Here is a 17,576-nt window from a genome sequence, read left to right as displayed (position 1 = left end):
TGCCCTAATGCTGATTCTCTTAAATTTTTTATTTCCTTTTCTGTGAAATAATCTACATGTCATAGTGATCTGTGGAGCCATGTTTATGTCCTGTGCCTAAGGGTAAATTTGAGCTCCTGGTCTGAGAAAGTAACATCAAGCTAGAGACAGAGCTGGGAGAGTCTTTCTCCGTGAAACCACTGGGGTAGATGAAGCAGCCAGAAAAGCGCAGAATGAGCCAGGAGGAATGGATAAGGCGGGTTAGGACCATGGAGAACACCTACATTTCAGGAGAGGTCATGGGGAAGCTGGGAAGGCAGAGACAGCAGAGCCAGGGTCACAGGGACCGTCAGGGAAGTCAAGGAAAGGGCCCCGGAGCCTTAGGAAAGGGAGGAGAGAGGAGAAGTTTCACATCCTTCAGAGCCCTGCTGGACGGGGAGCCTTCCTGCTGGCCTGATCTTACAGCGCACTTGTCTAGCTAACCTAATATTGATCTACCTCCTTCATTGTCCGCCCCTGACCCCTTGTATGCTCTGGAGGCAGGGGCTTGTGTTAGTTTTCCCCACTGTAGTCCCAGCATCTGGAATATGTTTCAGTTGACACATAATAAAGTGGGACATGTAAATAGTTGACACATAATAAAGATTCATAAAGGATTCATTGAATCAATAAATGAACAGAATTAGAGACTGCTGGAAGCCCAAATAGAATAGGCCGAAGTAGAGGGCGGCTGAATTTCCCAGTCAGGAGGTCCCTGGGGTCTTTGGATAGAGCCCTTGCAATAGAGGGTTAGGCCCTCACATCTCCCCTGCATCTGCTGCCACTGTGGAGTCGGTAGGCCGGAATGAAGTGGTGGCAGTCAACCTGCCTGTGCCATACAGTAGCCACTGGCCCTGGGGGCTGCTGAGCCCGTAAACCGGGTTGGTCCAAACAGAGGTATGCGGTGAATGTACAGCTCCCACGGGAACCCTGAAGATGTGATATAAAGAAAAGACTTGGAAATAACACATGAGCAATTTTTATACATTACATGTTGAGTATATTGGGTTAAAATATGTCCCTAAAATTAATTTTTACCTTTTTAATGTGGCTACTAGAAATGTTTAAATTACATACGTGTCACATTATACGTCTATTGGACAGAACGGACTTCAGGGTGCCATCCCCACTGTCATTTTTTGTGATTCTAACGTGATTTTAATAAAAGTTCACACTCTCCTTATAGCCCAGGAGGCTGCTGTGGGTCAAAACGTCATAGGGCAAGGACGACTGAGCACTGAGACCTTGGGCAAGTTAACCTCAGAGATGACTCTGGTGGCCCCGGAAATTAAACCTGGAAAGAGTGTTCGTGGCAGCGTAGTCATGACCAAAAGCAAGGCGGACAGCCATGGCTCCGGGTCGCAGAAGCAGCATCACTCACACCAGTCTGAAACACCACAGGTACAAATCAGGGCTCTACCGCAGGAGGGCTGGGATCTTCCTCCTCCCCAGCATCCTGCAGCCAGGTCAGTGCTCTTCATCCCTGCAGTGTTCCCACCAGGCCAGCCTGAGCGCTGTCCCTGTGCCCCTCCTTCTGAAAGGGGCATTCACCCAGCTGGTGCTCAGCAAACATCTTTTATGCTGTAGGCACTGGCGAAGTGCAAATAAAGAAAGCAGAATCCCTGCACTAAGAGTCTGATGAAGGAGATAACCACATGTGCAAACATTTGCAATAAAGTGAAATTAGTTACAAAAGAAGTGTGAAAAGGGAATTAGGCTGAGCCACAGAAAATTGCCAAAATTCAATCCTTTTATAACTCTATAACAGCAATTTCCTATGGCTCAACCTAATTCTAAAGGAAGTTAAGGATGAAACCATTAATCTAAGTTGTGGGAGTGCTGCAGGGGAAGTCCTGGAAAGTCAGAAAGAAGTCACAGCATTTGAGCAATGTGCCAAGAAACTTAGCAGTCTCAGCCAACTGGCCGGTGCTACTGAAGCCAAAGACAGTGGGCGTAGTGAGTAATGAGTTGTAGGTGGAGAAGTGAAATCAAGTGAGTGTAGGCTTTTATGATGTTTGAAAGTGAAGGGGAAAAAACGAAAGAGTAGTAGAGGGGCAAAGCCAAGGTCAGGAGAGTCTATTCTCAGAAAAGAAGTAGAAGCAGGTCTGTAAAGAATGGAGCCCCTGGAGAAGTGTCATGTAGCAATCCACTCAAGACAGAATGAGATCCTGGGAGGCAGTAGGAAGGGCAGAATTCAGCACAATTAAGGGAGAAGAGAGCCGGCTTCCTTTGGGGTCAGTAAAGGGTGATAAACAGACACAGCTAAGGGTGGGAGAAGCCGAGTGGAGAATGGAGGTTGGAAAAGGCCTTGTTGAATGGCACTGTGATGCATGTAGGAGGCATGGTCTTTTGAGGGAAGCAGCGAGAAGGCTGGGGCTGCAGAGCATGCTCAAGGGGAGTGGCAGAGCACTGCTTCCACTATGGTGAATAGAAGCAGAAATTGGTGATGGATAAGGAATAAATAGTTGGGAATGATAATGGCCCAACCAAGACTGGAAACTATAACTTCACAATTGTGAAGCTTCTCTTTCTCTCTCTTTCTCTTTCTCTCTCTCTCTCTCTCTCTCTCTCTCTCTCTCTCTCTCTCTTTTCTCTAGAGTCAGGGTCTCACTGTGTCACCCAGGCTGAAGTACAGTGGCACAATCTTGGTTCACTGTGGCCTTCAACTCCTGGGCTCAAGCAATCCTTCCACCCCCGCCCCCCAAGTACCTGGACTACAAGCATGTCCCACCCATGCCTGGCTAATTTTTTAAATTTTTGTAGGGATGAGATCTCGCTGTGTTGCCCAGGCTGGTCTTGAACTATTGACCTCAAGCAGTCCTCCTGGCTCTGCCTCCCAAAGCACTAGGATTACAGGCATGAACTGCCACACCTGGCAAGATTTCTCTAAGTGGACCTTGCAGCTCCCATTCAAGAGTGGAGAGAGAAGAATGTCACCCTTGAGGAGAGGGGGTGTGCTCTTAGAACTAGGGGCAAGAGAGCTGAGGGTGCCATCAGTATAGGAAGCCCAGCCTCAGTAGAGAAGGAATTAAGAAGGAACATAGAATGGGAGAAACAGGAAGGGTTGGAGTGGATCTCGTTACAGCCTGAGAGTGCTATAGGGACAGTCGGGGAGGTGGATGGAGCAGAAGTGAAAGTCCTGGTAGAAGGCCCATCCACTGGGAAGAGCAGATGGATGGGGAAGAGTTGTAGGTCTTCATGGGAAATGAGACCTGTGAATTGGATAGAGCAGGTGGGTGGAATAAAGATGTAGGTCCTTAGGCCGGGTGTAGTGGCTCACACATGTAATCCCAGCACTTTGGGAGGCTGAGGTGGGTGGATCACTTGAGGCCAGGAGTTCAAGGCCAGCCTGGCCAACATGATGAAACCACGTCTCTATTAAAAATACAAAAAAATAATAATAATAACTTAGCTGGGCATAGTGGTGCACATCTGTAATCCTAGCTTCTCGAGAGGCTGAAGCACGAGAATCACTTGAGCCCAGAAGGCGGAGGTTGCTCTGAGCCAAGATGGCGCCACTGCACTCCAGCCTAGGCAACAGAATAAGATTCTGTCTCAAAAAATAAGTACATAAAAAATAAAATTAAAGATGTAGATTCTTGTAGGAGAGGAGGCCCACATACTAGATCAGGTAAGAGGATGGAGCAAAGGCAAAGGTCTTTAAGGGAGAGGAGACCTGCAGGTTGGATGGAACAGCCCACACGGCTGAACTTGTGCCAGGTGATATCTGATTGTCACTTCAGTCTTATGTTTTTCTCACACCATGAAAACAGAAGCCATTGATTCATTTTCTTCTGGAGCATGATCCTTTTCACCCTCTTTTCCAGGATCCAGTAGAGTGTTCTTTACCCAGACGTTTATGGAGGAACTAAAACTCATTTCTCTGTTACCATATAGGGTGTTATCAAGAGTCATTTCTTTTGGTTTTGTTCTGTCCATCTGGACAGGGAAGTAAAGCTTTTTAGGATTCTTCAAAGGCAGTAGAACATCCCAATTCTGACTCCAAACTCCTTTCAGTAAGGAAACTTAAAGATCACAGTAGAAATCAGCTCACAGACCCCACATGTGGCTGCCTGCAGTGCCCAGTGTGACAGGACTCAAATGATCTGGACAACAGAGTCCCCCCGTGAAAGCACTTACCCAGGGAGATGGCGATTGGTCTTCTTAAAGCTCTCATAAAGCATGAACTTTCCAATGACTGATATTTCAGTCATGTTGCAAATGGGAAGAAATGTGTAAATATATTATATAATGAAGATGTGGCCCATAAGCTCATTTATTTATAAATCACCTCTATCCAGGAAAGCACCAGTAAGAAATCCTGATCTTTTGAATGATATTTAATCCAACACTCTTGCTTCTCAATTTCATGGCCTCCACAGCTACTCACCTCCCTGACCACATCCTAGACATTGTTCATCACTACCCATAAACTCCAAGATCTCTCTGTCACAGTCCTGTTTTCCCACAGCCATCTTCTCGCTTTCCAGATGACTAACCCTGGTAAGCACCTGGCCCCATCGAAACCTCCAGTCCTTATCCTCACTACCTAGCACCCACCTCATGCCCTCTTTACCCAGTCTGGATGCCATGGTCTGCCACCATAGCACCCCCTTGCAACTTGCCCTTCACCACACTTTCAAGCAAAGCTTCAGCCCTGGCAAACCTAATCCCCCACCTACTCCATGCAGACCAGCTGAGCATAGCTGGGGAAGGTTCTCACCTCTCCTGCAGGATCTTAATTTAAATTTAAGACCACAGGTCTCTGGTGGACCCTTTGGTCTGGCTCAGCCCTCCATCTATTCAAGATGACTGCTTTATTGCTCTCATCACTCTCCTAGCCTCCAAAATATTTTCCTCTTCCTCATTCTCAGCCAATGATCTCTCTTCTGATTTCACCAAGAAAGCTGCAGCAATCAGAAGACAATGACCTCATCTTCTGGCCACCAAGTCTTCCAGCAGCCTCCATCCACACACGAGGCTGTGCCTTCCCGACAGCTGAGTGTCTGCCCTGCCTTCACCCAGGGCTGATCCCTGCACATGGGCACCCAGCCCCACCCCTTCTCTTATCCAAGGGCTAAATTCCTGCAGTTGTCCCCTGTCTCCCATTTTCTCCCTACTCTACTCCCGTCAGCATCTATGCATGCTGTATTATTATTCCCATCATTAAAAATGCTTTCCCATGACTCCACATCCCCCTCCACCTATTACCTCCTCTCTTAGCTCCGCTCCTCTGCTGTTCCTCCAAAGAACTGCTGCATTGCCTGCCTCCCCATCCTCACACCCTCCCCCATCCTCTCTTTCACTGCTTCCGTTGGGTCCTTTGTCCCTACTGTTCCACAGCTGCTCTTCTCAAGGTCCTTGGCAGTCTTCACCTGGACAAATCTGGAGATCAGTTTTCTGTCTTCATCTCACATGACTCCTTGGCAGCTGATCACCCCCCATCTTGGAAACACTTTCTTCATGTGGCTTTCCCTCCTCCACCTTCCTTTCTACTTCATTAGCAACTCCTTCCTCTACTTTCCCAGCTTCTCAATCTCCAAATTCCTGGTCATTGGAGTAGCCTAGGACCAAGTCTTCTACTACTACTTTTTGTTACCTGCATTGTCTTTGCAGGCGATCTCAGTCAATTGCATTACTTAAATATTTAAATACCTTTAACATGTTTGTGACTCTCGAAATTCCATTGCCAGCTCAAATTTCTTCCCAAGTGCAGGTTCATGTATCCACATTCATTTTCAATCTCTCTCGAAGGGCTTAGAGGCATCTCAAAATGTTTATATCCAAAAAGTGATTCTTGCTTCCACTGCTCCCCCAAAATTGTTCTTCTCCCAGTCTTTCCTTTCTCAATAAATAATTTCACCATTTTCCAGCTTGCTAAGGTCAAAACTCAAGGAATCATTTTTTGATGCCTCTTTCTTTATGTTCCATCTGAAGTCCTACTGGCCTTACTTCCAAAACGTATCCTGTATGAGCCACTTCTTGCCACCACCATTTTGTCTCGTCTCCACCACCATCCTCATCCCTGTTGCCATCATCTCCTGTCCTGACCACAGTGACATCTTCCTGTGACTCATGTCACCTCATGTGATGGGTAAGGTGGTCTTTTAAAAATAAAAATCAGGCTGGGTGCAGTGGCTCACGCCTGTAATCCCAGCACTTTGGGAGGCCGAGGGAGGCAGATCACCTGAGGTCAGGAGTTCGAGACCAGCCTAGCCAACATGGCAAAACCCCGTCTCTACTAAAAATACAAAAATTAGCCAGGCGTGGTGGTGCACGCCTGTAATTCCAGCTACTTGGGAGGCTGAGGCAGGAGAATCACTTAAACCCGAGAGGTGGAGGTTGCCGTGAGCTGAGATGGCACCATTGCACTCCAGCCTGGGTAACAGAGACTCCATCTCAAAAATAAAATAAAATAAACATAAATATAAATCAGATTATTTGTCTGCTGAAACACACCAACTTCCCATAATACTTGGAATAAAATACCATGGTCTACAAGGCCCTGCATATTCTGGTCCTAGCGGTGTGGTGTCTTTTTTTTTTTTTTTTTTTTTTTTTTTGAGGCGGAGTCTCACTCTGTTGCCCAGGCTGGAGTGCAGTGGCGCGGTCTTGGCTCACTGCAAGCTCCGCCTCCTGGGTTCACACCATTCTCCTGCCTCAGCCTCCTGAGCAGCTGGGACTACAGGCGCCCACCACCTCACCCGGCTAATTTTTTTGTATTTTTAGTAGAGACGGGGTTTCACCGTGTTAGCCAGGATGGTCTCGATCTCCTGACCTCGTGATCTGCCTCCCAAAGTGCTGGGATTACAGGCGTGAGACACCGTGCCCGGCCTGTGTGGTATCTTTAACCTTAATCCTGACTATCTTCCCCATTGCTCACTCAGTTCCAACCCCACTGGGCTCCGTGTGCCCCACAGATTCCCCAAGCACACTTGCGTTGAAAGAGCTTGTTGTCCCCTCCCAGAAAGGCTCTGCTCCCAAGATCTTGTCTCATTCTTTCACATAACCCAGGTAACATGAGCATCCTCTCTACATAGTCATTCCCCAACCCTATTATGGTTCCTTATTACCTGGTTATTTCCTTCCTAGCACTCATCACTCTCTGAAATTGTATTGATTTGTGGAGGAAAGTGGCCTTTTCTGTCTCTTCCATTGGAATGAAAGGGCCCCAGGGGCAGCACCATTGTTTGTTGTTATATCCCTAGTACCTAAGCGTGCCTGGTGCAAGATAGGTACTCAGTGAGTAATTGTCAAATGAATGAAAAGCTGCATGCAGTTCAGTACACAAACACCGTACCTTCCACACTGTTGCCACTTGAAACTTACAGCAGTTCTTTAAGGTAGACAGGATCCTTCCATTTAATAATGCAATTCCCATTGTACAGAAGAGGAAATGAGAGATTATGTGATCTTCCCAAGGTCCTGTGGCTGGTAAGTGTAGGCGTTGTTGAGATACAAGGCCGGATTCTGACTCCTGATCCTTCTCCCACTCAACAGATTTCCTCTAGCCCTCTTCTGCCGGGGCCCACCCACCGCCGGCTCAGTGTCAGTCCCAGTGTCGGAGGCGAGACCGGGCTGATGAGCTGTGTGCTCCCGGATGAACTTCTTGTGCAGATCTTGGCAGAGCGGATACAGGTGGGTCCATGCCACCTGCACAGAGCTGCAGGGCTTGGCACTCACACATCATCCCCGTGCCCCAGACAGAGGTTCTGGGCCATCAGCCACCATGGCGGCTCTCTAACAGCTCTTGTCAGTCCCTGGCCCTGGCCCACTCTGCAGCCTGAGGCCATTCACCTTCTTAAAGGACCAGAGAGGAGAAGACTACACAAACACTTTTTAATGACCAGAAGCAGAGCGATGTGTTAAAACTTACAATGTGGAGCCATTCTAAAAGTGCAAATTTGGAGCTATGTTAATTGCTTCAAAAACACATTTTCAATGTTATTAAGTGAAAAAGAAGTAACTAGGAAACAGTGGTCAAAACATAGTAACATTCTATGTAAATATTTATAAATGTATACTACACACATAGTAAAAACTTTTAAAATACATGTTAACTGTGGTTATCTTTGGGTAGCAGGATTATAGAATTTTAGTCTTCTTTATACATTTCCAAATTATTTTACAATAACATATTGCTTTTAAAGTCAGAGAAACAGTAACACTCTTTTCCAATTTTTAAATTTTTTCCGTAAGAATTCTACAGTTAAAGACAAGAAAATAAGATCAGCAGGATTGAGGAGGGTATCACTGAAGCCTGTTTCTGCTCATGGTTTGCAGACACAGCTACATTGCTTACCAGGTCCTGGAGCTGGGTGTTTGCTTTGTGTTTTCAACTAGGGCCACAATCTTAACTGCACATTTAAATACAACAAAATTAACTTGAGGTTCCCAGAAGAGGAGGAATATCATCACAAGAAAGTTTTTATGTGAAGATTTGCACTGCTGCTACATTAAAGGCACATCACTCTCAACTGATTTGAACAAGGTGTTCCCATAAGCGTGCCAATGTTTTAGACACCCAGAGTAAAGGCTGAGAAACGCTGGTAAGGCCCCAAAGCCAGCCAGTGGAGCTGTGCTACTCAAAGTGCTGGTCTCTGATGACACATGGAGCTTAGAGGGCTTCTTTCATCCACAAAGTCTTGCTACAAAGTTTAGCCGCAGAGAAGGAATGATGTGGCCATGGTACCTGTTCAGCTGCCAGCTGAACCAAATAGTGTGTTTAGCAATATAGGTCATTTACATTCTGACACAAGCTTCTTGTCTCATCAAAAACCTAATGCTCATTCATTGGTGGCTGGTCTACGGGCTACACCACTCTGAGTAACACTGAGTAAGGCAGAGGCTGTTCTTCAATGGTTACTGTTACCAAAATCGTTACACTCCAAGGCAGTAAGACCACTAAGAAAAATACAAAAGGCCCATCCGCTGCTGCCCCTGCTACCTGTGACTCTGTGCTTGGGAACATCTTTCCCTTTTCATCTCATTTTTGTGTACCTCATGGATCTTCCCAGACCGGCCCTTTAACATTTTTGTTTGTTCATTTATTTCTACAGACAGAATAAACCCTTTACTCTACAAATAGGTACAATAAAAACCATCTGGCTGAGCGCAGTGGCTCATGCCTGTAATTCCAGCACTTTGGGAGGCCGAGGCAGGTGGATCACCTGAGGTCGGGAGTTCGAGACCAGCCTGACCAACATGGTGAAACCCCATCTCTACTAAAAATACAAAAATTAGCCGGGCATGGTGGTGAGCACCTGTAATCCCAGCTACTTGGGAGGCTGAGGCAGGAGAATCATCTGAACCCAGGAGGCAGAGGTTGCAGTGAGCCAAGATTGTGCCACTGCGCTCCAGCCTGGGTGCTGGAGTGACCGAGGGAGACTCTGTCTCAAAAAAAAAAAAAAAAAAGACTGAATGATTAAACACTTTTATTCCTCTCTTTTATTTTATGATAGCACCTTGGATTTAGCAAGCAGAAAGGCATGGTGCTTGCGTCAGGGCCCAGTAGGTCTGCAGAACCCTTTGCAGCCCCAGTAAAAGCATAAACAGAACAAATGAGGTTGTGGCCATAGTAACTGTCTTTGCTGTCTCTGGTTTCAGCTGAGTGACTGCTACCGAGGAGTGGTGTTTGATGGCCTCGACACTCTCTTTGCTCGGAATGCCGCCGCTGCCCTCCTCTGCCTGCTGAAGGCCATTGGCAACCGGGAGCATATATACATTCTCAATATGGCCCAGGATTATGCAGCCATGAAGGCCCAGGAGAAAGCCAAAAAGGAGCAAGAAGGCAAGGCCTCCCACCTTCCCCTTGGGCTTAAATGAAACTTTGACATTTGCTATTCCATTGGCACCTCACCTCTGCCCTGTAAGGTGGCCAGGAGTTTGTATTTCTGTTTTGCTGGGAGGGAACTGGGACTCATGTGGCTGGTTGAGAGGTTCTATGATGAACACTCTGCTGCCAGCAGGTGCATTCCTGCTTCCCTCCCATCACACTGTACCCCTCCATGGTTTCTGCAATTACAGCCATTACAGATCCTGACTGAAGCAACTGATTTCCTTGTTGGTTTTGTTTAAGCCAACTATGCATTTCTTATAAAACTCACGATGCTAATACCCTTTCCAAAACATTTATACCTTAGTCTGCTGCACACCAGGCACTGTAGCAGACATTTTGTATACTTTGGGGCATTTAGTCCTCACAATTACCCTGTGAATCTTGTCCCCATTTTATAGAAAAGGAGAATATAGCTCAGAGATAGCAAAAGTCTTGTGTCAAATCACATTGCCAATTAGTAGGAGAACCGGGTCCTTTTAATTCTAAACCTGTTGCTTTTCCTATCATTATACCAATGGCCTGGGAAAAAATTTAATAACCGAAAGATTTGCTTGAAAGATAGGTACACACGCATACAAGTAATGTTAGCTTAAGTTCCCAATGTAGTCAGAAGCAGCTCCAGCAAATCTTGGTCCCCCGGGGCAGGGGTTGAGGGACAGAGGTGGGTGGCACTGTCCACGGGAGTCAGAGCCCCACCTCCTGGGAGCCTCAGCTCTGCCCTTCCTTACTCGGGCTTGCTGCTCCCTTCTAGCACAATCTACTCAATTCATAATGCTTTTCCAATTAAGGAAATACTTACAAACACTGGGCTGTCTCAGTCCTTGAACAGAACTCAAAGTCAGCTTCCTTATAGTCTCATCCTGAGAAAAATCTGGAGCAGTGACCAGGCATCCCTCAGCAGTCATCCAGCCTCCAGCTGCATAGTTTTCCAGAAAGCTCGTTTCTCCATACTGATCCACTTGAAAATAATTACCACTTTTCCTTTTCCCACTTATCTTCAGAATGAAATTTCTCCCAGTTAAATTGTGGGCTCCTCTCCCCTAAATCATCTGAATTGAAATGTCCTAAGATGGCATACGGTCACACTATTAATACATTAAAATCTCATGCTTATTGAACATCTATGAACACACCAGGCACTTGGGAAAGCACTTTACATGATTGCTTATTTCATCTCTATAACGGCCCTATGTTACTATTCTTATCTTTGATTATCCCTTGATAAGTGGCAGGGAAGGAACTCAAATGCAGGTGTCTGAGTCCACAGCTCAAACTTGCAAGGATGATGGTGAGAATGCTGTGCTAGGGAGGTGTGAGGAAGAAGCTGGTGCCTTTGTCCTAAGTGCCAATCACATGCCTGGACCTGGAATCTGTAGGGCCGCAAAGGGGATTCCCCTTGGTGTGCAAATGGCCCTGTCACCATGAGCCCGTTAGTGGCATATGCTCATAATGAGTCAAGTCAGTGGGTGGTATATGAGTCTTCTATCATTGCTGTGACAAATGATCGCTGTCTGAGTCTGTTCAGACTGCCATAACAAAATTTCATAGATTGGGTCCCTTATCAACAACAGACATTTATTTCTCACAGTTCTGGAGGCTGGCAAGTCCAAGATCAAGGCACCAACAGAAACAGTGTCTGGCGAGGTCACCTTCTGGTCACAGAAAGCATCTCACTAAGTCCTGAAACAAGCTCCCTCAGGCCTCTTATAAGGACACTAATCCCAGCCATGAGGACGCTATCCTTGTGACCTAGTCATGTCCTTAAGGCCCTTCTTAATACCATCTCCTTGGGGAATTCAGTTTCAACATCGGAATTTCAAGGGGACACAAACATTTACACCATAGCAACCACAAACTTGGTGACTTAACACAACACAGAAATTTACTGTCTTACACTTCCGAGGTCAGAAGTCCTAACATCTTTCCCTGCCACTTATGAAGGGATAATCACAGATAAGAATGATAACTCCTCCCTTATAGGGCTGTTGTGGAGATTAAATAAGTGATCATGTAAAGTGCCTTCCCCAGTGCCCAGCATGTTCATACATGTTCAACAAACATGAGATTTTAATGTAATAGTACTATGACTGTATGCTATCTTAGAACATTTCAAATGCAGATGATTTAGGGGAGAGGAGCCCACAATTTAACCAGGAGAAATTTCATTCCAAAGATAATGGGGAAATGAGAAGTGGTAATTATTTTTAAGTGGATCATTATGGAGAAATGAACTTTCTGGAAAACTAGGCAACTGGAGGCTGGATGACTGCTGAGGGATGGATGACTGCTGAGGGATGCCTGGTCATTGCTCTGGATTTTTCTCAGCAGGGCCACATTCCTTTTTTGGCTGTCGGGTATCCCCTTTTTCTTGTCTTTTCTGGCTTCTAGAGGCCTCCTGCACTCCTTGGCTCCTGGCCCCTTCCTTGCAGCCCTCTGACCCCTGCTCCTACTATTACATCATCACCATCTCTGACTGACTCTCCTGCCTCCCTCAAAAGGACCCTTATAATTGGACTGGGCCCCCCAAGATAATCGGCCCACCTCAAGATCCTTAATTTAATCACATCTGCAGAGTCCCTCTGCTATGGAAGACAACACAGTCACAGGTGCTGAGTAATCTGATATGGGCATCTTTGGGGGCCACTGTTCAGCCACCTGCAGACAGAACCCAAATGTGGAAGTGCTTTCATGAAGGGACCCCCCACCCCCGCAACCAGGGAGGAGGCAGACCAGGCGCCACACCAGCTGCCCCACACTAAGACCCTCCTCCGCCTGCTTAGGTTGCTAGCGAGAGTGGGAAGGACTTTTCCTCACCTTCCTGTCTCTGTGGCCCTCACAGAATGCAAGCACAAGGAAGCTCTTGAGAAAGAGAAGGAGCGTCTCCAAAACATGGATGAGGAAGAATATGATGCCCTGACCGAGGAGGAGAAACTCACATTCAATCGGGGGATTCAGCAGGCACTCCGGGAGCGGAAGAAGAGGTCAGGGCCAAGGGCTGGCCAGAGCAGAAGCCATTCCCCCGGGACCGTCCCCGCAGAGTGACCAGGACTGGGGTGTGAGCCCAAGCCATCTTCCAGGGGGGAAGCAGTAGCTGCAGAAGGCCCTGGAAGGTGACCTGCAAGGAGCAGAAAGACACATCCCACCCATCCAGGGTGCTGGCTGCTGTACCATTCAGAGTTTCTTCCACTCTCCTTACTTCCCACTGGAGGGCATTTGAGACCAGGCTGTAATGTCATGGGCAGCCCTGGGAGAGGGACCACTGGCCTTTGCGCTGCCCTGGGGCCCCTGCTGACCCTCCTAACCAGCGCCCCCAGGTGTGGATTATCAGCCTCTGTGCTCTCTGCCTCGGTGCTTCAGTGTCCACCGCTGGTGATCCAGGGTCCACTCTCTTGACCTGGGCATAGTGACTGCTCCCCAAATCTCAGCCCTTCCTCCCCCTGCCTGGGTCCCCTTCTTGGCCTTGGGTGGTGCTGCCCATTCCCTGAGGTCTAACTGCCATGGGATCCTCGGCCTGGGCAGATCCTCGATCCTGGGACCGTGGGCAGGCTCACAAGCCAACACGCTCAGCCACTTTCTGTACCCCTCACTGGGAACCACACAGAAACCACTTGATCCCCGCATGCCTCCTAGTGCCCAGGATACTTAGGACTATCTCAGAGGGACGGGGACAGTGGATCATGTGTCCTTTCTGCTCTCAGATCTTCAAAGATTGCAGGGATGGGGTGGGGGGTAGTGGTTCTAGTGCCTACCACCTCCCTGGGATTTCAGGCACTGGAGGTACAGAGCCTAGATACTCACCTACTATTTACCCACTTCTCTCCTCTCCTCCAGCTCCACACTTCTCCCACTGACTGAAGCAGCTTTTGCCCTCCCTGCCCCTACAGTATGTCCTAATTTTTTTTTTTTTTTTTTTAGATGGACTCTCGCTCTGTCATCCAGGCTGGAGTGCCTCCATCACACCTCAAGTGGCGCAATCTCAGTTCACTGCAACCTCCACCTCCTGGGTTCAGGCAATTATCCTGCCTCACACCACCATGCCCGGCTAATTTTTTTGTATTTTTTGTAGACAGGTTTTCGTCATGTTGGCCAGGCTGGTCTCAAACTCCTGGGCTCAAGTGATCCGCCTGCTTCAGCCTCCCAATGTGCTGATATTACAGGCGTGAGCCACAGCACCCAGCCGGGTGTGCCCTAATCTTTCTGCAGCATGGTCCACTACAGAAATGCCCAGTCCTCCAGAGTTACAGAAAGCCTTGCTTTGAGGTTTTAGAGAAAACTCCTCTTTTCCACCAGGGCTGTTGCTTTCAGGCATTCATCTCATGGTGGACCTGGAAAATGCAAATTTGATTCTCAAAGTACAGCAACAACTTGTTTGTGTCACACCACACACACACACACGCACACGCACACGCACACACACACACGCACACACACGCACGCACACACACGCACACACACACGCACGCACACACACACGCATACGCACACACACGCACACACACACACACACGCACCCCACATGAAGTAAATGAGTTTGCTTCAGTGGGCAGACAGCCATGGCAACCGGAAACAATTAGGAATTCCTGGAAGAAAATAGCTGGGTTAACTATTTTCAGAAGTGCCATTCCCTCACTTGTTTGTGCTTGGTGTTTGGCTTTGGTTCACTCTCTGCTGTCAGCAGCAGGGGCAGGAGCAGCTGAATGACAGCAGAAAGAGAAAGAGGGTGGAGGAGGGGAACACGGCTTTCAGACTATGCACCATGGCTGTAAGCTAGCCACCATAGAGACTGCTTTGAAAATACTGTTTCGGACTGGGCACAGTGGCTCATGCCTGTAATCTCAGCACTTTGGGAGGCCAAGGTAGAAGGATCACCTGAGGTCAGGAGTTTGAGACCAGCCTGGCCAACATGGTGAAACCCCGTCTCTATTAAAATACAAAAGTTACCTGGGCATGTTGGTACACACCTGTAATCCCAGCTACTCAGGAGGCTTAGGCAGGAGAATCGCTTGAACCTGGGAGGCAGAGGTTGCAGTGAGCTGATTGCACCACTGCACTCCAGCCTGGGTGACAGAGCAAGACTCTGTCAAAAAAAAAAAAAAAAATTCTTATTGTCTGAACAGCAAACATGTTCAGCTATGGGAGGCAGGCCTCATCTGCACTAATACCAGAACAATCTTTGAAAGTTGCTTTTTTTGGCCGGGCGCGGTGGCTCAAGCCTGTAATCCCAGCACTTTGGGAGGCCGAGACGGGCGGATCACGAGGTCAGGAGATCGAGACCATCCTGGCTAACATGGTGAAACCCCGTCTCTACTAAAAAATACAAAAAACTAGCCGGGCGAGGTGGCGGGCGCCTGTAGTCCCAGCTACTCGGGAGGTTGAGGCAGGAGAATGGCGTAAACCCGGGAGGCGGAGCAGAGCTTGTAGTGAGCTGAGATCCGGCCACTGCACTCCAGCCTGGGCGTCAGAGCGAGACTCCGTCTCAAAAAAAAAAAAAAGAAAGTTGCTTTTTTAAGTGCTTATTTTCAGCCTTTTTCTCACTGTCCTATGAGAGGAGATTGGACTCGAAATACAGATTAATGGAGAACTCCTCCTAGTTGATTTTCAGTGAATCAGAGTCTTGCTGAATGACCATTCAAACATAGATGGGAGTCATTTTTTCTTTCTTTCCTTCTCTTCCTTTCTCCTTTCCTTCCACTTATCCAGCTTACTTTGTTCTTTCTTTTTATGCTCAAGAAAGCTCTGCCCAATGTCCCTCCACCTGGAAGTACCAGGCAGCGGAGGGGTGAGCCATGGGGGCCCCTGAACTATTTTTTCTCTGCCTGGTTTGATAAAGGGAGCAGGAGAGGCTGGCAAAGGAAATGCAAGAAAAGAAGCTACAGCAGGAGCTGGAGCGACAAAAGGAAGAGGATGAGCTGAAACGGAAGGTCAAAAAAGGAAAGCAGGGACCCATTAAGGAGGAGCCCCCCCTGAAGAAATCTCAAGCAGCAAACAAGCAGGTAACAACCCTCACTTGCTCCTCACCAGGAGACCAAAGCGGAGGGCAGCCTGGTGCATTCCCTTTCCAGGAAATTAACCTGATCATGTTGGGATCATGTGGTGGGACAGAAGGCAGGAGGAAAGGGACCAATGCTTGTTGAATGCTGATTGTATGTGAAGTGCTGTGCCTGCGTCATACATAATCGTGTCGCCCTGTGAGGTTCAGAGATGGGAAGACGCAGATCCAGTACCTCACCCAGTTGGGTGTGGCCACAGCCCTTGCTCCTTCCACCACCCCCTGCAGGACCCAGGCTAATATTCAAGATGTATTCCCAGGAAGCCCCAAAGCCAATGAGCCCATGTGTCCAGTCAGGAGCATACCCTTGGCAACCAACCGTCAAGGGAGATGCTTCAGCATGAGCTTATCCTCGCAGGCAAGTGCCAGCAGTTTGTCGGCCTGCCAAGCATAGCAGTCGCCTCCCTGCCCCCTGTGGCACTGGAAAGGCAGAGTGGCTAGAGGAGCCCCCACAGTGGTGATCCTGGCTGAGGGTTGTGACCAGCTGGTGTGGCAGCCACGAGTCCTGAGGGTGAAGCTATAACCCGTCTCCAGACAGGGTACAGACTGGCCCAAGTTGGTCAGTGAAAGACAGTGACAGTGGCTGGGCAGACACAAGGGCAGAGAAATTGGTGTGCAGGGGTCTCAACTAGGGAGAGCTCAGGAAGCAGCAGGATCTAAGCACACAGAACTAGGCACAGATTTGGGATGCCTGATACTGACCTGAAGGAAATCTATGACATCTCAGGCTGAGAACAAAAGGGGGTCCCTAAGAAAAAATTACCAAGACTGATCCCTGCCTCTCCTAGGTGATTCTGTACGTGAAGCCAGGAGGGAGAGTTTGAGTACCTGTGTGTTTCAGCCATTATTTTTGCCATTAAACAAAGTTAATTTCTTATGTGGCATAAGTTCAGGATAATCTATGCAGAAGTTATCTTCCCAAGTTTGCTTTTAAAAGACAACATTTCATTCACCATTAAAAGAAAGACTATTTGCAGCACAATTAACCTCAAATTATACCCACTGACTCCATCACTGGTGTCTCCATCTGGAATCTGTTGAAACTTTTAAGTAGGAGCATGTGGATCTTCCTATTTTACTCTCAGTTCAAGTTGCTGTCACCTGAGCACCCACCCCCAGCCCCTGACTCCAGACCCCACTACTGGATTCAGGGCAGGTACTTTTGTGTGTGCTTTGTTGACCTTGGATGGAGGTGATAAGGACCTTATCATGGTCATCCATTTGGAAACAGGCTTGTGTATCATTTGAGCTTAGCACAAAACATAATCAATCATGTTCCCTGGGGGGACTTCTTGAAACTCTTGGACTAATGTGGTTGTCTGGTCTGAAAACACTCAAGCTCAAGAAAAACTGCTGAGACTAGATGTGTTCTCAGGAAGTGAAAGAAAATTCCAGGGCAAGTGCCAAGGTGAAAGGGAAGGACTAAAGACTTCCTACTCCTCATCAAAAGGATTGCTCTGTGTCTTAAACCATCAGCACACCTCCCTGCGCTGGCTTCAGCTCTTCTCACAGCCTTTAAAGATGTTCTCAAGAATCACCCACCTTTAAAATGAAAAAAAAAAAAAAAAACTTTCTTCAACCCTGGTGCCCCTGACGAGCACCCCTTTTCTCTCCTTCCCTTCATACTTACCCCACTTGCTGGCTTTGCCTCCTCACCCCTCATTCCTGCCT

General features: G+C 47.8%; 1 protein-coding gene across 1 annotated transcript in view; it reads left to right on the top strand.

Annotated features, from left to right (window-relative positions):
• The window catches only part of HYDIN (HYDIN axonemal central pair apparatus protein), a 392,140-nt gene that overhangs the window by 250,816 nt on the left and 123,748 nt on the right, over positions 1-17,576 (top strand). Inside the window, 5 exon segments of the mRNA XM_030924912.1 lie at positions 1,205-1,419; positions 7,519-7,656; positions 9,625-9,808; positions 12,696-12,837; positions 15,687-15,849. Of these exon segments, the coding sequence (XP_030780772.1) occupies positions 1,205-1,419; positions 7,519-7,656; positions 9,625-9,808; positions 12,696-12,837; positions 15,687-15,849 (842 nt within the window).

The sequence above is a fragment of the Rhinopithecus roxellana genome, chromosome 20 (genome assembly GCF_007565055.1).
Source record: "Rhinopithecus roxellana isolate Shanxi Qingling chromosome 20, ASM756505v1, whole genome shotgun sequence".
In the NCBI taxonomy this organism is placed as follows: domain Eukaryota; kingdom Metazoa; phylum Chordata; class Mammalia; order Primates; family Cercopithecidae; genus Rhinopithecus; species Rhinopithecus roxellana.
The sequence above is the reverse complement of the archived record's forward strand: the minus strand, read 5'-3'. Positions and strand labels throughout refer to the sequence as shown.